At 45.5% G+C, this 18,925-nt stretch overlaps 1 protein-coding gene across 4 annotated transcripts in view; it reads right to left on the bottom strand.

Annotated features, from left to right (window-relative positions):
* DCC (DCC netrin 1 receptor) overlaps positions 1 to 18,925 on the bottom strand; it is a 620,811-nt gene that overhangs the window by 184,929 nt on the left and 416,957 nt on the right. For 3 of the 4 annotated variants that reach the window (XM_075489027.1, XM_075489028.1, XM_075489029.1), the window contains exons 8-9: positions 13,175 to 13,331; positions 3,615 to 3,769 (exon numbers count right to left, since the gene is read on the bottom strand). The exons of the other annotated variant lie outside the window; for it this stretch is intronic. In XM_075489027.1, coding sequence (XP_075345142.1) covers positions 3,615 to 3,769; positions 13,175 to 13,331 — 312 coding nt within the window. The remainder of the gene's footprint in view (positions 1 to 3,614; positions 3,770 to 13,174; positions 13,332 to 18,925) is intronic. 4 annotated transcript variants of the gene reach the window in all.

Below are 18,925 nucleotides of genomic sequence, written 5' to 3'. Positions count from 1 at the left end.
CTCCAATATGCCTTCCTATTCATCTTCTCTTTCACCAACTAATACACACGTCACGGAGATATAGATTTGTTAGGAAACTGGTTTTAATTTAATTTTAATAAGGCCTGTGAAAAGAAGTGAGCTGGTCCCACAGCAGGGAACTGCTTTCAAAGCTCGGACGGACAATTTCAATCCTCCTTGCGAGAATAGATGCGCTGCTTTATTCTCTACTACCAAGCTGCTTTAACAGCATCTTGAGGAGCCAAAATAATAACTCACAAAGTCTCCACATGTGGTATGAAAAGATTAGACATGGCTTAAGCAGGCAGGGATTTAAATCCGGACTGATAATACTGTAGTGAAATTATATACCATAAAGGCAGAGAAAAAGGGGTTGTAGTTTACTAAAAAAAAAAAAAAAAAAAAAAAAGAAGGGGGGGTTTAATCTGGGGACAAAAGCCTTCATATAAATCCAGCCCATATATTCTGGATGATTATTTCAAAAAGCTAGAACTTGTTCTGTTGATCTTTTAAACTGATTACTGAGCAAATGTATGCACTTTTAGAAACAGGCACTGACAGACATGAATTTCAGATGTCCTTTTTCATCAGCTTTTTCTTCTTTAACAATGCCGGATTGCATAATACTTCTGATATTTTCAAATAACGGGGAAATTCAATTTATGTGCAGCCATGTAATTTATTGTACAACAGTTACAGCGTGTTCTAAAAGACAGCCACATAGAGGCTGACTGCCTCCCAGGACCAGAGAGACTTGTTTCAAAATGATAAGATAATTTGGTCAACAGTAAAAAGCAAAAAGAAAAAAGGAACGCAATATTTTCTCCGCGCTCAAACTTGACACTTTAGAGAAATCTTGAAGTTATTAAATAGGAAAGATATTCCAAATGTCTACACTCTGCATTTAACAGAGCTGGTAACTCCGTGCCGTGGCAGCTTCAGATGGTAACAGCAGGGGGTAGCGGTGCCTGGTTTTCGCTGGGGCTTTGCAAGGGGGAAGGCATTTTCCTGATTGAAATGTTCTTTTACTTCTCTAAATAAATATATATATGATATTTCTACAATACAAACATATACAGAAACGCGTATACGTGCGTTTGCGCGTGTGTGTCTAAGCAGAGATAAATTACTAACAGATAAACGATGCTGATGGTTAGTTACTTAATAGCTTACGTTCAAAAGGCTCAGATTCATAAATTAACTTTCAAGAATTGTTTCCCCCAAAAGGGCTGGGCTACAACCTCGCTTAACGTTCGCACGCGGCAGTTGCGTAACCGCAAATCGGTGCGGTAAGCGACAGAGCAATCCCGGAGCAGGCGTTGAAGATGCAGCTAAACCCCAAGGCCACCCAGAAAACCAGAAAGCCACCCGTCTTGGGTGATATTTCACTAACACGACCGGTCTCGGGGGTTTGGGAAGTGACGACAGGGAGTAAAATTCACGTTTCGTGATGAACAAAGCTATAGACGTAAACCCACAGAATAACGTTAAGTTGAAAGGTCCCTTGTTCACAACATCCCTCGCCCGGTCAGGGGACATCGCACACGCTCTCGCTGGCCCTAACGGCACCTTTCTTGGTGCTCAGCTTAGCTGGAAAAGGAACCGAACAGTTCAAAAGCCACCTAAAGCCACCTCCGGAGGCTCGCCTTATCACAGGATTTGCTTCCAAGCTCCTCTTCTCCTCCACCTCCCGTGGGAAGCCATTCCCACCTCCTCTACCTGCTCCCGGCAACACGTCACCTCCCACAATGAATCAAGAAAATGCATTTCTGGGGGTTCTAGCACAGCCGGTCTCTTCACGCAACGAGGGGGGTTTCAGGCAAATGTTGCCTTTCAGTTAAATATCTATAGACGGCAATGTGCGACGATGTAAAACGGTTTCTGTGCTTCCGTTAGCGTTGGGTTTCCCACCCGATTACAGAGGGTGAGCGTATTCTGGCAAGGGCTTACTGACGGAGCATAAAAGCAGCTCAGCATCCCACCATCACCCCTACGGTTCACCAAAGCAGTCCAGGGCCCATCAGTGAGAGACACAGCACCCATCTCTGTGCTAAGAACTAGATACCAATCCCGTTTTTACAGCCAATTCTTCTGAATAATTAATTTTGCCATGGAAGAGCTCAAATAATGTTTCAATGCTCTCTCTGCAACAGCCCTTCTTGGACCTTCCAAGCGAGAAAAACTGCAATGGGACAAACTCAACCAGAAGAAATTCCTCTTCTTTCTGGAGACCAGACGTGTGCAAATACTTACAATAAAATGAGACATACAGAATGAGAAAAGTGCCTACGGAAAGGTTCCACCCGCTCCAAAGATTCATAAAACACACTTTGCTAAACATCAATTAACAGAAAATATTTGCTTTTAAACAGAAATAATGCAAAACGTTTACTCCAGTGGAAAGTTTTTGTATCTTTCAGGAAGTTTATCATGTTTCCTTGTCAAAAAACCAACTCCTTATGTACCATAGCATAGCTTCTGATATCACTTAACGCTGTCACATAAGAGAAGATGGGATGTGTGACCGTCAAAGTCATGACACAAACCAGCAACGTGCTGCTGTTGAACAGCTCAATGCTCTGCAAGAGATATTACAACTTGAGGAAAGGCTTTATTTACCATTCACAGAATCCCAGAATGGTATAGGTTGGAAAAGACCTTTAAGATCATCGAGTCCAACCGTAAACCTAACACTGCCAAGCCCACCACTACACCATGTCCCTAAGCACCTCAGCCAAACGTCCTTCAAATACCTCCAGGGATGGGGACTCCACCACTGCCCTGGGCAGCCTCTTCCAGTGCTGGACAACCCTTTCCGTGAAGGAAAATTTCCCAATATCCAGTCTAAACCTCCCCTGGCGCAACTGGAGGCCTTTTCCTCTCGTCCTATGGCTTGTGACCTGGGAGAAGAGACCGACCCCACCTCTCGACAGCCTCCTTTCAGGCAGTTGTAGAGAGCGAGGAGGTCTCCCCTCAGCCTCCTTTTCTCCAGGCTGAACAAGCCCAGGGCCCTCAGCCGCTCCCCATCAGCCTTGTGCTCCAGACCCTTCCCCAGCTCCGTTGCCCTTCTCTGGACACGCTCCAGCCCCTCAATGTCTCTCTGGGAGTGAGGGGCCCAGCACTGAACACAGCATTCGAGGTGCGGCCTCACCAGTGCCCAGTCCAGGGGCACGGTCACTGCCCTGCTCCTGCTGGCCACACGACTTCTGACACAAGCCAGGATGCCGTTGGCCTTCTTGGCCACCTGGGCACACTGCTGGCTCATATTCAGGCGGCTGTCGACCAACACGCCCAGGTCCTTCTCTGCCGGGCAGCTTTCCAGCCACTCTTCCCCAACCTGTAGCGTTGCATGGGGTTGCTGTGGCCCAAGTGCAGGACCCAGCACTTGGCCTTGTTGAACCCCATACAATTGGCCCCAGCCCATGGATCCAGCCTGTCCAGGTCCCTCTGCAGAGCCTTCCTCCCCTCAATTAGTAAGGACCGGGCTGTATTTTCCAAAAGGAGCTATATGAAAAACCTTTAAACCGACGCACTACGAGAACCGCAGGGCTGCAGTTCACCGCCACAGCTATTGCTGCCGCCCTCGCCGAGACCCCGTCCCTGCGCACACTCACGCTCCGGCTGCGTGGCGACCTTGACGGGCTGCGAGCTCTCTCCTGGTCCCCGCTCGTTGTATGCCACCACTCGGAAGGTGTAGGTCTCCTCCGGCTTCAGGTTGCCCACGGTAAGTTGAAGTGTCCCCGACTGAGACGTGTTGACTGCCCGTTCCCTAAAAAAAAAAAAAAAAACCAACAAAAAAAACATTTTAAAATGCATTTGGATCTTAAAGCATTACTTATTTATGCAGCTGGTAGCCTGCAAGGTATGATTACTTATCAAACATCAGTTTGAGGCTTGTTTGTCTATTGTTTTTTTTTATTATTATTTTTACTTTAAAAAGCTTAATTCAAGTAATGGGATCCACCGGGAATCGCTAGAAAGATGACTCATATTTTAACACTTCCTGAGGTGTAGAGTGTATTGGTTCTTTGCCTTTCTTAATATCACAAAAAAGGAAAAACGATGGAGAGAAATGGCTATTCAAGAAAGGAACACACCTCTGATATAGGAAGTGAGACACGTATCGGACCGTAAGCATCCAGCTAATGAAAACTGGGTTTGGATTGCTCCGCAAATCGAACCCCGTCAGTGCTCCTGCTACACCTGTACCTCCAAAACCACCGCCAGCCCGCGCCGTTTCACGGGCAAAGGGTCCACGCGGGATTTCTTCTAAGATGGGGCTGCCGCTCCCCATGTCAGAGGTCTAAAATGAAAACCCATTTGTGGAGTTTGCGCTCTCCCTCGGCAAAAGGAGCAGCCAGGCGGTTCGGGGCCAGCTTTCTCCTAGTGCAGAAAGATGGTCAGATACCACCCCACGCATGCCAACTTGGCCAGCAGCTGCTGGGAAACCGGTGCATGGGGGCCAGCAGGTACTTCTCCTCCCGAGCAAAGCCGGCGAGCCCGCCTGGTGTCCAGCACCCAATTTGTTTCACGAAACGCTGCAGCTCACTATCGCCTGCATCAGCCAGGTTTCTGTATCTGCCCAACTTGGCCAACAGTTTGCTATCGCTGAGCCGGGGCAAAAAAAATGCGACCGATGCTCCTCCGTCAGCTGCTCCCAGTGCCGAGTCCTGGGGTAACTGGCCGGCGGTGGTCTCCAGAGTAAAGGTACGCCCAGACATGGGGAGGTGGCAGCTCCTGGCCAGGGAGACACGCAGGACATCATCATCCCATCAGCCCATCTAAGTTTTCCTGGCACCGTAAGCACCCAGAGCTAAAGGGGTATCAGCACCCTGGCACTGGCATCTCTGCCTTGGGTCAAGCAAAGCCCTGCCTAGCTGCGGCTTTGTGCTGCTCGGGGAGAGAAAATGATGGGTGAGGAAGGTACAGACCTAGAGTCATTAACGTGGGATTATCTGGGAAAAACACAATCCCTAAACAGTAAAGCAGGGTTTAAATTGGATGAAATCACAGTCATTTCATGGACAATCTGCAAACAGAAGTAGGCAAAATTGCTTTTGTAACTGATTTATTATGGGTGGCGTGCGCCGCTCCTCTCCTTTACTAGAAGCCCTCCGAAAAGCAACAACAAAAAGGTAGATTTCATGCTGCAGAAAAAAAAAAAAAAAATCATTTACAATTGAGTCAACTAATTGTCAAACTTCGTGGAGCGCCGCTGCGGTTCTCTGGGCTGCAACAGGCATAGCAGCAAGTCAGAGAACAGAGATTATCCTTCCTTTGGGGAACGCTTCCTCAAAATGAAATTTCTCAGACCAAAGAACGGCCCTGTCCTCCGAGCGCCAGGCTCCACCGTCGCCCCAGCCCTCCGAGGATTGACTGAGCAAAGCTTGGGTGAACGTTCCCCGGGGATAAACGGTCGCATCGCCCCTTAGCAGAGACAAGGGGAGTTTAACGCCTCTATTCCAGCAGAAAGGTTTTCTGTTGCACTTGGTAATGCGAAAAGCAGAGCTGCGGATGGGATGGCTGCTGCTCCCCGACGAGGACGCTGGCAGGCAGGGACTTTGCTCCTTCTAACTCTGCAAGCTGAGCTGTGCTTGACCAACTCGGCTAATTTTCTTCTCTTGCCTCTTATCGCCGGTTTCTATTTGCGAGCTGTAGAAGTAGGAACCCAGTTGCATTGCAAATGGCTCCAATGGATTGGCAACCAACTGCCCGACTCTGAAGGCGGCGGTACTGCAGGGGGGTCAGATGGCCAGTAACATCTGAACTGAACAGCTACGATGTTCTCCTAAACCCTTTAAGATGCAGGAACCCACAGCCGTAAGAGAGAAAACAAAATATGCCCAGTGATTTCCTACCTGCAGGATGACGGGACTGTTGGCAACCGTATCGCATTGTATACGTCTTTTTTTGGACGGCAAAGAAGCAACAAGACTACCTTTCAATCCCAAAATAGCAGTAAAGAAGCGAGAGAAGAAAAAGGTGATGATGAGATAAAAGAAATCTCCAGTCAGCTCTCTGTTTTAATACTTCTCGGTGACAGTGGTGATACATATATGCAAGTCTGGAAAGGTGGAACGGTTCGTGGCATTCCTTCAGTAAGTCTTTTCCCATTATCTAGTAAGAAAGAAAAAAAAAAAAAAAAACAAACGTGCACGTATCTGGTGCCCTCGGCACTCTCGTTGCTATTGAGCGACTTCCTGAGCCAAATCAAATCCGCATTTTAGACTAAAGGGGCTGAACCAGCACAACTCTCTCGCCTCGTGTAGTTTGGGATGCAGGTGTGAAGCGCTACGATGAGGAGTGAAGTTCTGACACAGCCCATTTTGTATCTGATGTAAGTGGTGGAGTCCCCATCCCTGGAGGTATTTAAAAGCCGTTTGGCTGAGGTGCTTAGGGACATGGTGTAGTGGTGGGCTTGGCAGCGTTAGGTTTACGGTTGGACTCGATGATCTTAAAGGTCTTTTCCAACCTATACCATTCTGGGATTCTGTGATGCCGAGGTTGCAGAGCAATGGAAAAAATCCAGCCCCATCACAGAGGCACGAGGAGACCCAAGGCTGCCGTTCCTCTTCTCAGATCCGCGTTTGCTGCATCACATCCCAGCCTCAGCCAGTTGGAAACATCCAAGCAAGTGCTTTGATTAGACTCTAACACAATCACCTCCAAATGCAATCTCAGCAGCTTCGGTGTTCACCTTCCATTGGATTTCAGCGGTGGTACTAATGTCCATCTCCCAGGACGCTTCTCTCTGCAAACCAGGAGCTGTATAACCACCCAAGTACGTCAGTGCTCTCAAGCTGATGAACCCAACGAGCCCATCACCTGCAGTGATGGGCCAAGCCCGTTCCTAGATAAATTCAAGTCCAGGTAAAACTCTGCTGCTCCCTTGGAAACAGCCCCAGGTTGGCAGTGGCTGGAGGTGCCTGCAGCACGCTCCATCTCGCAGTATTCACACATCATTCCCAAGGCTAATTAACTCAAGTCCAAACCCTGTGCTCCGGCAATTTGATGGTTTCCAGTTTGGGAGGAGCGTTGAACGGGAGAAGCTCTGGGCTGTCCCCAGCCCGTGCTCAAAAATCACAGAGGGAAGATTCCCCGTTCTTGGCCAGCCAGCATGTTCCCTCCGAGCACCTCAGCAAAGCACTGAGAAATTAAACCTCTATATGCTTTACTTCCTATAGCTCGGGTTTTCTAGCTATCAGATCTAGAGTATCTTCCCAAACGCAACACCAGAAGCTCATAGGGCAGGGCAAGATCTTGTAACTTAAAAAAAAAAAAAAAACGGACCGTGTAAAAAGAAAATTCCCGATTTTCCTAAGTAAAGACTGAATAATAATCAAGGAAACACCCCAGGACTGAGACCAAGAGGAATAAAGCAAAAGAAAGGGCTGAGGTTTCCCTCTGGGCAGGCTGAGATGCGAGAACAGCCAGTAACCCACCCGGCCCCATCTCACAACCTGGCAGCAGGCAGATAACAGACATTTAGAGGAATAAGTGAACCAGGAGAGAAATAGCTGGTTATTCTCCTGGCATAGGACAGAAATACCTGGTTTTTCTCCTCGCATAGAGCTCCTGCTCACAGGGGTCTGGAATTTCGGCACCCAGATGATCACAGACGCCCAAATGGGTCCGTCCCCCTCAAACTGTCAAATCTCCGATTCCACTGTTTTCGGTTTCTGTGGCAATGTAATTATGAGCCGTGAGAAAAAACCATCCCTTTTGTCTAAATGAGCCACCTTCCAATGTCACGCCGGGCAGTGACATCTCCAAGGATGCCTTAAACCCTCCAGCTAGCGAAGAGGAAAAAACTCCTTAAGAATGTAACCCCACCCCACTTGGCTTTGAGAACGAGACGTCTACACCACGTCAGATGGATTCCGTAAAACGCGTGGCTGCCCTTCTCCCTCGAGCTCCAGTGACCTGCCCCGCTGGCACGCACTCGGGCTGAAGTTAGGCGAGATGAGCGTCACCGGCGTACGGAAGCCCACCACGTGCTCCTGCTTACCAGCGAGGGGTTAATGCGCTACAGCTGCTACAGCGATGCAGGAATAATCTACAAAGCACCAAACATCCTTGAATCGGGCACCTTTCCGTTTGGGGTTTTCTTTTTCGAACCCACCTTGGCCATAAATTACAGTCTAAAAATAAAAGACCTTGACTAAAGTCATCCACTTTCTTGTAAAATGGAGGCTTCGACATGTAATTTCCAGTGACTGAAGATCATGTTACATTACGGTATCAGCATGTAAGAAAAGATAATTACAGTTCCCATATATCTCTTAGGTGTGTAACAAATGCTTTTATAATGTTTCAAACACCTAATTAGTTACTTCAAGTAAGACAAGTCATGTTAATGCTCCTCGCTGTGAAATGAATACTATTAATTTTAAAATGGATGGACTTTTACTACCTTGAGTTCTTTTTTTATCTCCCATTATCGTTCTCCCACAAAATAACATAGAGTCCTTGATTATAATAAGCAAAGCTCAAAACGAATGTAAATAGATCATCTGGGAACGATAGTTTAGAACTTCAGCTGAGTTCTGAAGATAGGCTGTAATCAAATATAAGTTTTTGTATTCCATTAAGTGGTCCCTTGATTCATTTCTTCAGTCTGCAACATGCAGGAAGCTAAACTGGGAGACCCATTAGCTTGTTGTGACTATCTATGCATTTATTAATTTATTACTGAAAACAAGTTCTAGCCAACGCTGAAGTAAAAATAAAACTGGTCCCAACCTTGCAAGAGTCCTTCGTCAAAGGGTTTTACGTTCGGCTGGAATACTGCTGATTTCCAGCGTCATTTTCTCCCCCCCCCCCCCCCCTTTTTTTTTTTCCTTTCTTTTAAGATCAGAGCATTTAATTTCATTTATTGGGAAAAACGTTTGCTAACAGTCAGTTAAAAAAGAAGGATAGCTACAAAACGGGACCCATTATTTAAGCCAACTTGACATTTCAAAGGTTGCAATCAAAAACTGAACGCTATTTTTGGGCTTTGCATCTCATCTAAAATGCTAACCAGAAATATATTACTGCATCCATACTTCTCATGATTTATAAATAAATATAGTGGTTTTTTTTTTATTGTAAATTAAATATTAAATTTTAAATTTTAAATATAGTCATGTAAATTCTCATGGGGAAGGCAGAATTCATTTAAAACTATGCACAGGTAATTAAATATGTCTGGAGATTACATCTGAGGAGTTATTTCTTGGTTTAGAGAGAGAGATCAAGAGCAAATCAGCCAAAATAAAGAATGTCCCTTTCTTTGCGGCGACTAATACGCTACCGCATAAATATCAAATGCCTGTGTGAATCAATGCTTGCTCACTGAGAAGCAAACCAGCAGAGACGGATGAGAAGAGGGAACAAAGAGTGAGGCTGAGAGCAAATCTGGACATCAAAATCGGACCAAAATTCGAACCTGCCTGCGGACTGCAATATCGAACTGGCCCATTTCGCAAATGCTCAGGTCAAAAAACCGCTCCCCTAAATCACTTTGCAATTAAACGTGGGCAACCTCCAGACACAAATGCTGTTGGTTCGCAAAGGGTTTAAAGATGGAGGTGGGTCCGATGCTTCCCACCTGAAGACCACCTCTAGCTTAAAAACTAAAACTAAAAATAAATTAATGAAAATTCAAGTTTCAACAGCACGTGGATGTGAGAGATGCCGGAGCTGAAGCAGCACCTCCGCCTTTGCCAGCACACGGGGACGCCCCGTTCCCAGGACCTCACCATCTGGGCAGCGTCCCAGCAGTAAAATGGGAAACAAATCAAAAAGGCAGAGATTTATTTACCCGTTATATCGGTAAACTCTGCATTTTGAATCTTGTGGGTGACCTTATTACTTGGGTATGAATGAGGGTTGGGTTTTTTTCTTTTTTCAGTGAGCTTGTAACATCAAGCGAAACCTAAAATAGCTCCTGTCTCTTCTGGAACCGTTCTCCTGTACGGCAGGGTGGATTTTTATCGTCTCTGTGTGTGCGCGTACGCCTGTATACCTTGAAGAGTGAGCTCCATCGAAATTCATGCATTATATTCTACTATTATATCCCACTATATTTTAACAGAAAATAAGCGCAATCAAATGTATACTAAGCGTTACGTAGCTACTAACAGATCCTACACATAAAATCCTCTATTTCTGCTCATGTTTTCATCAACGGTCTGCTGTTACCAGCAAACGTTGTAGAATATCTCGCTTTTAAATCTGAACTTCTATCTCAACCAGAAACTTCCCTGAGTGCCGGCGTTATTGCTCGGCTGTTTATTTATTTCCTAATAGATTTAAGGGTTGTTTCATCCTTTTCTGAGAAGCTTGCCTTTTACCTTTAAGTGCTCTTTCCAATCATCCTTATCAGCAAGCAAAAACCATTCGATCCCACGCAGGGTGCCTAGGCTGAGCATGAAGATTAAAGAGCATCCCATCAGAAGGGCTCTGGCGATGCTACGGCAAGAAGCGCAATCACTTCCAAAAGGGGTTTCTTTTGAAAGGGCTAAGCTGCAAAACCCCTTCGAAGCGAGTTCAAAATACGGGAGGCTCTTTTTTCCGGACGGTCCCCGAAATGGCCGTGCGGCCTCCGTGTCGTGTTGGCCTTGGCGGTGCTGCCAGCTGTCACGCAAACCCTCCCTGCTCTCGAACCCGGGAAGATGGCCTTCCTCCAGCCTTACAATAATTTCTCTGACAATTCCTTCGCATCCCTGAGGTTACCGCCAAATCCGATATTTACTTCTGTAAGCAGAAAAATAGCCCTTTTGTAAAAATAAAGCGTAGACAATAAACGACTCAAAAATTCCACGGGAGCTTTCTCCTTTAAGGAAAACCGCATTCCCTTTATCTCACAGTTTGTGTTCGCAAGACTACAGGTGCATATTCAAAAGTTTTAAACCGCAGGTGGTATTTTGAGTCTCTCGCTGGAGGGAGCAGAGGGGAATTTTTATTTTATTTTCTTTTCTCTATTTATTCGTTTAGTTATTTTAACACAAGAGCCCACAGTCTTCTGCAGGAGACTCTTTAACTAGGCACGCAGCTAGCTGGGACCGGGACTAAGGCATCCTTCTGGGACCCAGAACTTTGAGCAGCACCGTGGAAATTCTGGAAGACAATTATTTTGAAGTGGAAGGGAATCCGCTCTTTTTACATCTTTTTTACTCTCCGAACCGCCACTATTTAAAGGCCTCAGATAAGGATATCAGTATTTTCTCCTCACTGCTAAAAGGCTGAGTTATAATACGCCTCGATCCAGCTGCGTGGGGCAACTCCGATGCTTTTAAGACAGAGTTAAAATCAATGAGACGCGATTACAACGGTGCCCGTTCCGCTATTACTGGTGGCGATGGCTGCAGACAAACGTCAGGAGCCATATGTGCAAAAAGATTTGATTCAGCCATGTGAACCCCGATTTGGTACCCAAACTGGGAGCGACGAGGATGCTGCTGAGCATCCCCGCTCCCCACTGAACTCGTTCAGCGCCCTTTTTGCATCCGTTACTCTTCTAGGGCCAATGAATACCTTCCTTGAGTGCCTCACAACCTTCAGTAGATCCCTTTCCCGACGCTCCACTGAGGCGTCGTTCTCATTTCATGCAAACTAATCACAACTGGAGACTCAACCTGCCGCAGGACGGAGGTCTGAACTCCGAACCTCTGCCCCATCCGTCTCGCTCTGCTCCTGTCTCTCCCTCTCTGCTCACAGTCAGGCTCGGAGGGACTTGGGGAAGGTGAGATGTCCGTGTCTGACCTGTGAACCAAAGCCACCAAGCCTGGCTCCTACCCCGTGTTTTTGCCACAAACCCTCCCCGCCCTGCCTACGTGCCGTTTATCCCCCAAGTGACGCCCTGCTCAGAAGACGCTTGCCTCCAGCACTGGTCTCAGAAATGCCAACTTGAATTTCAGAGCTTTCTTTTACAGAGAGAGAGTGCGTTTCACACTCTCCTGCCGAGTGCTTTGGGTGTTGTGTCCTTTCAAGGCTGCTCAGCCGGACGAGATGGATGCACGTTTCTATTTAGGATACCTGCCTCTTGCAGCAGGTACCGCTGCTGTAGCTATCAATGTCCACAAGCATCAAAACAAATAAAACCCAATATATACGGCTGTAAAAGAAAGCTGGACATTGTTGGGGATTAAGATGAGAAGCTTGCGAACGTCCAGGCAGGGGCAGGAAATTTTGCCTGCGAGGCTGAGCCCTTTCGGATGAAGGATAAGCCAACGTTGCGGCAAAGGGGATAACTGTGGGGTCCCACTTTCTTTAGCTCTCGTGAATCCAATACACATCCGCTCATTTTTTTCAGTTAAATACAGATTCCTGTTCAAGCCCCCTCGGAAGCTGAGCTGCCACCAGCACACGCACAAGCACCAGTCACCAGCCGGCAGCTGAAGTACGTCGTAAGCGGTGACATACAGGACAGGATACTTCAGGCGAGTTCTTCGTAATGATGTACAGGAAGAGAAAACCACATCATTTCTCTCAGGCATTAAAATCATTTATGAAGTCAGGAAAATAAACCAAAACCCCAAGTAAATACGCAGTACCTTTCTGAGCATGAAATGAGCATACACGTGATGAAGAATCCTGCAAACACCAAACAATCTACAGTGCCATTATCACCAAGAGCTATCTGCTGGGCAGCTCTCATCCACATGGCCGCAACATTGGCCACAGGCCGGTCCACTGCATTTACAATCACGTAAAATCTTCACAACCCAATCCCTGGCTTTTTTCAAGGTCCTTACACCATTCGCACTGCTCTAAGTGCAGTCCTCCTCTCCGGTTCATTAGGGCTCAACAAATTCACCTCCGCCAGCGATGCAAAGGACACTTGAGCCTGTGTCTTCAGAGGAAGATGAAAGGTAAAAATATGGAGCTACCAGTACTTTCTGTTAGACGGTCAAGTAATAGCTGGAGAACGCAAGATCCATAGACATCACTGTCAGCGTTAGTGGTCCTTACCATACCATACCAAGACAATGAGCACTGTTCTATACGTGTTGATACGATGCCTATAAAAATATACGGCAACAAAAGGCATTTCCAGCTTCACACTTCTTTTACCACGGGGAGAAGAACACAAGGTTGAGAACCATTTGCAAGATACGTGTAAAGACCTCAGGCACTCTTAGGACCTATCCCCCCATCCAGAGGAGCCCCGTGGTCTGTTGACGCCTACCTGTTGACACCATCCCTGGAGAAGAAGACCGTGTACGTCTGGACGCTGCCTCTGGCTTCTGCGGGTGGGCGCCAGCTGAGACGGACAAATCGGCTGGAGACCAAGACAGGGACCACGTCTCGGGGGGCAGAGGGGAGGACACTGGAACTTGGGACAGCTGGAGGGGAAGGAGAGGAGTCAGTCAGAGAGGTCGGTGGCACAGGGGTGTCGGGGCGGGCGGGAGGTGCCGTGGTGGCCACGGCTGAGGTGTTACGGAACAAAGGGCCAAGGTGGCATGGAATAAGCGTGAATAAAATGACAGGGGATGAAAGAGAGAGAAAAAAAAACTAACAGTAAAATCACACCTTAAAATACACCATCCTGAACCACATCCTCTAAAGCAAAGAGCAACACGTAAAACTCGAGTAGGCTGCTTCCTCGGGGTACTTGGAAATTATTTCTCGTGCGAGTGATCAGTACGATACGTTCTTTTGTTCGCTCCTGTTTCACTGGTTTTGTCTCTTGTGCCCCAAGCAGCAAAAGTATTTAACCTCATAAACAAGCAATAACTGACCGCTCAAAGCCTGAAGCCTACAAACCGACTGGTCTGGGAAGAGCAGAAACTAAGTAGGGTGCTTCAGCACACGACCTACTAGATAATTGCATCGAAGTGGGATAAAATGAAAAGACGGCGAGGCTTAATACTAACACCGTCTCACACGGAAAAGTCTTCAGTCTACGTGCAAAACCCAGAAATGGCTAAGCTGCACATTCAAGCAGTAAAATTCATTTTAGAACGGTATCTCTTAAGGGTTTGGTTGCTACCCAAGTCCACGCGAAAGCTGGCCCATCAACATAAATGAAAAAAATATTTATTTTCTAACAATGATTTAAGCGATCAGCTACGTACTGATTTAGCACGTGCATCTTATGGAGCATCCACAGTCGCCTAACCTTCTCCAAGGGCAAACATGATGTATAAGGTCTGATTTCACGGACCATGCCAGCCCTGAAAAGCAGGTTTACACCATTGGTATCGAACCAAAAAGCAATTTATTTTTTTCCTTATTGCAAATCTTTTTTGGTCAGTCCCTATGCACCTACTGTGAACTATATTAGCAGCATTAATTTACTCTGAGATCATTAACAGCTTTGTATTATCTAAACAGCTTACGAAGAATAGCTTTCTGTAAAAAGCATGGCGTTCGCTGAATACTAGCTTAGCATTTTCTTCTATTACCCCTAAATTATTATTAAAAGCCATTAATAGTGCTATTGTTAATAACAAATATTATTACCCCTTACTTATTGTGATCAATCCAAAACCAGAGGGAATTAAGGGAATTTCCCAGTGGTATTTCCAGAGTAATGATGTGTTGAAAGAAAATAATAAGCCACAGTTTCAGCTCTTTTGGCTGCAAAGTTGTGATCCATTATTTGCACTGAGATCGTGTTTAGCGTCCTTAGTCACGGGCCACTGATCTAAATAATGTGCAAACACAAGACTAAAGTATAATTCTGTGTACACTCGTATTACCACGACGCGACTATTTTGCTTCACGGTCAGAGCGAGCAGATTTGGGCTTCTGGTCTATTCTATATGTTGACTCATGTATTATAAGCGTAAGTGCATTGTCTTCTTCTAACGAGAGCTGCGGTAGGTAAACATCTCCAGAGAAGTACCAAGGGCGTGTTTGGATAAAAACACACAGGCAAACCTCCAAGGCTTTTTCAGGTGAGTTCTGGTATTTAAATCAAACACAGCAATTCAGAAAAAGCCCCGTTATTAACTATTTTGGCACCTGAGGGCCTGGAGAAACTCTCGGTTCCTCCACAAAACACCCCGGTCCGTGGTTCCTCAACCGAATATACGTCTTCCTGGTGGAGCACGGCAGGCTGGCACCTCTCTTCCATCAAAACCCGTTTAGCGTTCAGAAACTCGCGCTACAGAATCACAGAATCGTATCGTAGAGGTTGGAAAAGACCTTTAAGATCATCGAGTCCAACCGTAAACCTAACGCTGCCAAGCCCACCACTACACCATGTCCCTAAGCACCTCAGCCAAACGTCCTTCAAATACCTCCAGGGATGGGGACTCCACCACTGCCCTGGGCAGCCTCTTCCAGTGCTGGACAACCCTTTCCGTGAAGTAAAATTCCCCAATATCCAGTCTAAACCTCCCCTGGCACAACTGGAGGCCATTTCCTCTCGTCCTATGGCTTGTGACCTGGGAGAAGAGACCGACTCCACCTCTCGACAGCCTCCTTTCAGGCCGTTGTAGAGAGCGAGGAGGTCTCCCCTCAGCCTCCTTTTCTCCAGGCTGAACAAGCCCAGGGCCCTCAGCCGCTCCCCATCAGCCTTGTGCTCCAGACCCTTCCCCAGCTCCGTTGCCCTTCTCTGGACACGCTCCAGCCCCTCAATGTCTCTCTGGGAGTGAGGGGCCCAGCACTGAACACAGCATTCGAGGTGAATACTTGGGGCTGCGATCAGCCCCAAGTCCAGACATGTGCATTGAGGTGACTACACGTACGTGACTACGTATGTACGGGTGTCTGAGCTCCCCCCGTAGAAATGAGGACATCTACCCAACGCAGACGATGGAGCCCAAGGAGCTACTCAAACTACCAAACAGTGGTATCCACCTTTAAACATGCTGAATAAGTATCTAAAATCTGGAGGTGAACCGATACCCTTCGGGACCTCATGCCCGTGGGTGAGACGGTGGCCGACCTGTTAGGTGTCAACTTATGAAAATAACAGCAAAAAACTGAGGTAAAAGCAGCAAGATTGGGACTGAAGCTCCAGTCCACAAAGCACGTGTTTTACTCCGGCTTTCAGTAAACTCTGTAGAGCTATCACTGACAAAAGCAATTTCACTTTTATTGTTGCTAGCAGTGAATAGCAAACATATACAGTACAATATAGAGACATATAACCTGAAATTACCTCGGCGAGTAATGTCTGAAATCCCTCAATCTTTCATATGACTACACAAGATCAATCCACCACCGGTTAAATCAGCTTCTTCAGAGTCTGACAGGCTCTGATTTTAGCCTGATGTGGTTTATATTAACTCCTTGCAAAGTGCATCTTTCTCTGCTCTCGTGGCAGCGTGAATAATCATCCACCTCTGTACAAAGCGAGCGTAAAACTGGGCCGTTTGATTCATTTTCCCCGCGTATAAATGACTATACAATCAACAGAGAAGCTCTGAATATACAGGCCTGATAGGAACCGATCTTCGTGTTTCCATGTAGGAAGCCAAATGGAGCCCCTCAAATTCAGAACCAAATCCCCCGTTATTCATAATCCAGAATCAGCTGTGAGTTTTGTGACCTTAATATTATTATTATTTTGCCGGTAGGACCCATCCTTGCACTCCTCAAGCAAACGCTCTTCAAAAATGTAGAAATACGGTTGACGTAGGTGTCCGGGACCTGCCCGCTTACAGCCTTTATTCGTAAAATACAGACCCGTTATAAAACACGCGCAAGGCCAACTATTTACGGGGTTTTAAAACAACTAAAGGCAAAACATCGTGCGTGACATCCCATTTCACCACTGCTTCCCGTACACAGCAGTCACGGGCTGTCTGTAATGAAAAATAATAGGAATATGAGAGCTAGTTCAAAGACACGGGGGTTTTTTTCAATATCTTTCATAGGTTGGTTTGATTTTTGGTTTTTGTTTTTAACACATATGTAGACATCTTACGGTTGGACTCGATGATCTTAAGGGTCTTTTCCAACCTAAATGATTCTACGATTCTATGATGTGCGGGCAGGTAGGGAGGAGATCCTATTAGCAGCAGCTGTCTACCCTTTAAACGGTGTTTTTAGAGACCGGCAAAAGCTGATGTGGGATATACAAGAAGAGATAACGAATGAATGCAAAAAAATCCCCAACCTTGTAATTATATCCCACAAGGGATTTGGTATCAAGAAGATACAACGTTATTATTGCTAAGCAGAGGTGGCAATAGATGGCACGGGTTTATTCATCAGCCTCTCCCGGTAAAAGACATGGGTGCAAATCCTCTAAAGCCAAGTTCTAAAACATCTCGTGTTCTCGCTTGAGTGGTCACAGGGACTTTTTTTATATCTATCTATCTATCTATCTATCTATCTATCTATCTATCTATCTATCTATATCTCTCTCTATATATATATCTGTGTGTATATATATGTATATCTCCCCAAACCTCAGCACAGTTTTTATACCTCTGTACAAATATATTAATTTGCCTTCCCTCCCCCCCCCCCCCATATTTACCAAGTTGACAGAAGAAGGAAAGAAGTTTAAGGAAAGTTTAAGGAAAGAAGTTCTAAGTTTAAGACGAAAAATAAGTCGAGCAGTGATTGTGCAGGCAGAAAATGTTGCTCCTGGATGTCAGCAATAGTCATCTAAAAACTACCCTGGTTATCTGCATTGAGGACCAAGCGCTGACCTGATAAAGATGAGTTTGACTCTTCTGCTTTTAAAGCAATTAAAATTTGCGTGGTCTTAGTTACTCGTGTTTAATTCACCCACAACATTTAAGCCTGTTATACCACGTTGCCGCACGCCTAAATTAAAAATTATACTCATTTTTCAGGGGGATAAATTAATACAGAGATTGGGCTATTTATAGGAACTGTCTATAGCTCACCGAAAGTGGCTAATATTCGTGACATTATCCATTTAGGTTTTGGTGTTTTTTTTTTTTTTTAAATTATAACCTCACCCAAGCAAAGACCATTCAAGCATTTGTCACTGTTTTACACTCAAAGTCTGTGCAAATAAGAACATCTACTATAGGCTATCTAGACTTTTAAAATCCTGGCAATTAAAGCTTGCTGATAAGATTTGAAACTCGCTACTTTTTCAGCAAAAATGAGAAAACGATCACACCTACCATCTCCAACCTCCTGCTGCAAATCACACTTTCCCTAAATATCCCCCATACCCTGATGCCAAAATGACTTTTCAAGACATCAAATGAAAATTTTCAGCCAAGACGCTACCTCAAAATATTTTTTATGCCTTCCAACAACTACTTCAATTCTTTGAGTTGAAATTTTTTTTTTTTTTAATATAGAGATGATTTTTTTTATCTATTTCGGTTTTAAAAGGCTTTTGAAAATTTCACTGAATGTATTTAAATGTAAAAGGAACATGCAGGGTTCAAGTTAAGCATTTAATTTCCAAAAAAAAAAAAAAAAAATGTTTTATTCAAGTTAAAATATAAACCTTGTGGATTAATTCAGCTCTCTTCCCCGCTCCCCCGCCCCGCAATATTTTCCTTGGGTTTAGCACTTTAAATCAGTTATTCGTACAGCATGAATTTCAAATATGACATAACAACATGAATCTGTTCTCACCTCCAAATCCTCAGTGTTAAAAGGAAAAGCAACGTACGTGCAATTTTAATTCCAGAAATAACATCAAATACGTGCTTATTGTCTGGTGTCGCTCAAGTACAGCCCCAGCCTGGTCAATCCAGTCTTTTGTTACGCTCCCGCAGTCGGAGAATTTAGCCTGTTTTTTAATTTTTTTTTTTTTTTTTTTTTTTTTGCATCCCAACCCTTTTTGACCCATCTTACGCTTTCCGTAGAGCAAACTGTGAAAGTTCTAAGTGAGAAAAAAAAGCTCGCTGCAGGAGCATCTGCAACTCAAGAGATGCTGCGTATGCAACACCTAGGACCCGAGAAAGCGAGGCACTCTTCCAACAAAATAATCCTTAAAGAAGATCTGTAATAGGTATCAATTTGGGTGGATCTGTCATTTTTTAGA

This window comes from Mycteria americana (assembly GCF_035582795.1).
Source record: "Mycteria americana isolate JAX WOST 10 ecotype Jacksonville Zoo and Gardens chromosome Z unlocalized genomic scaffold, USCA_MyAme_1.0 Scaffold_30, whole genome shotgun sequence".
NCBI lineage: Eukaryota > Metazoa > Chordata > Aves > Ciconiiformes > Ciconiidae > Mycteria > Mycteria americana.
Note: the sequence above shows the minus strand (reverse complement) of the source record. Positions and strands in the feature narration are given on the sequence as shown.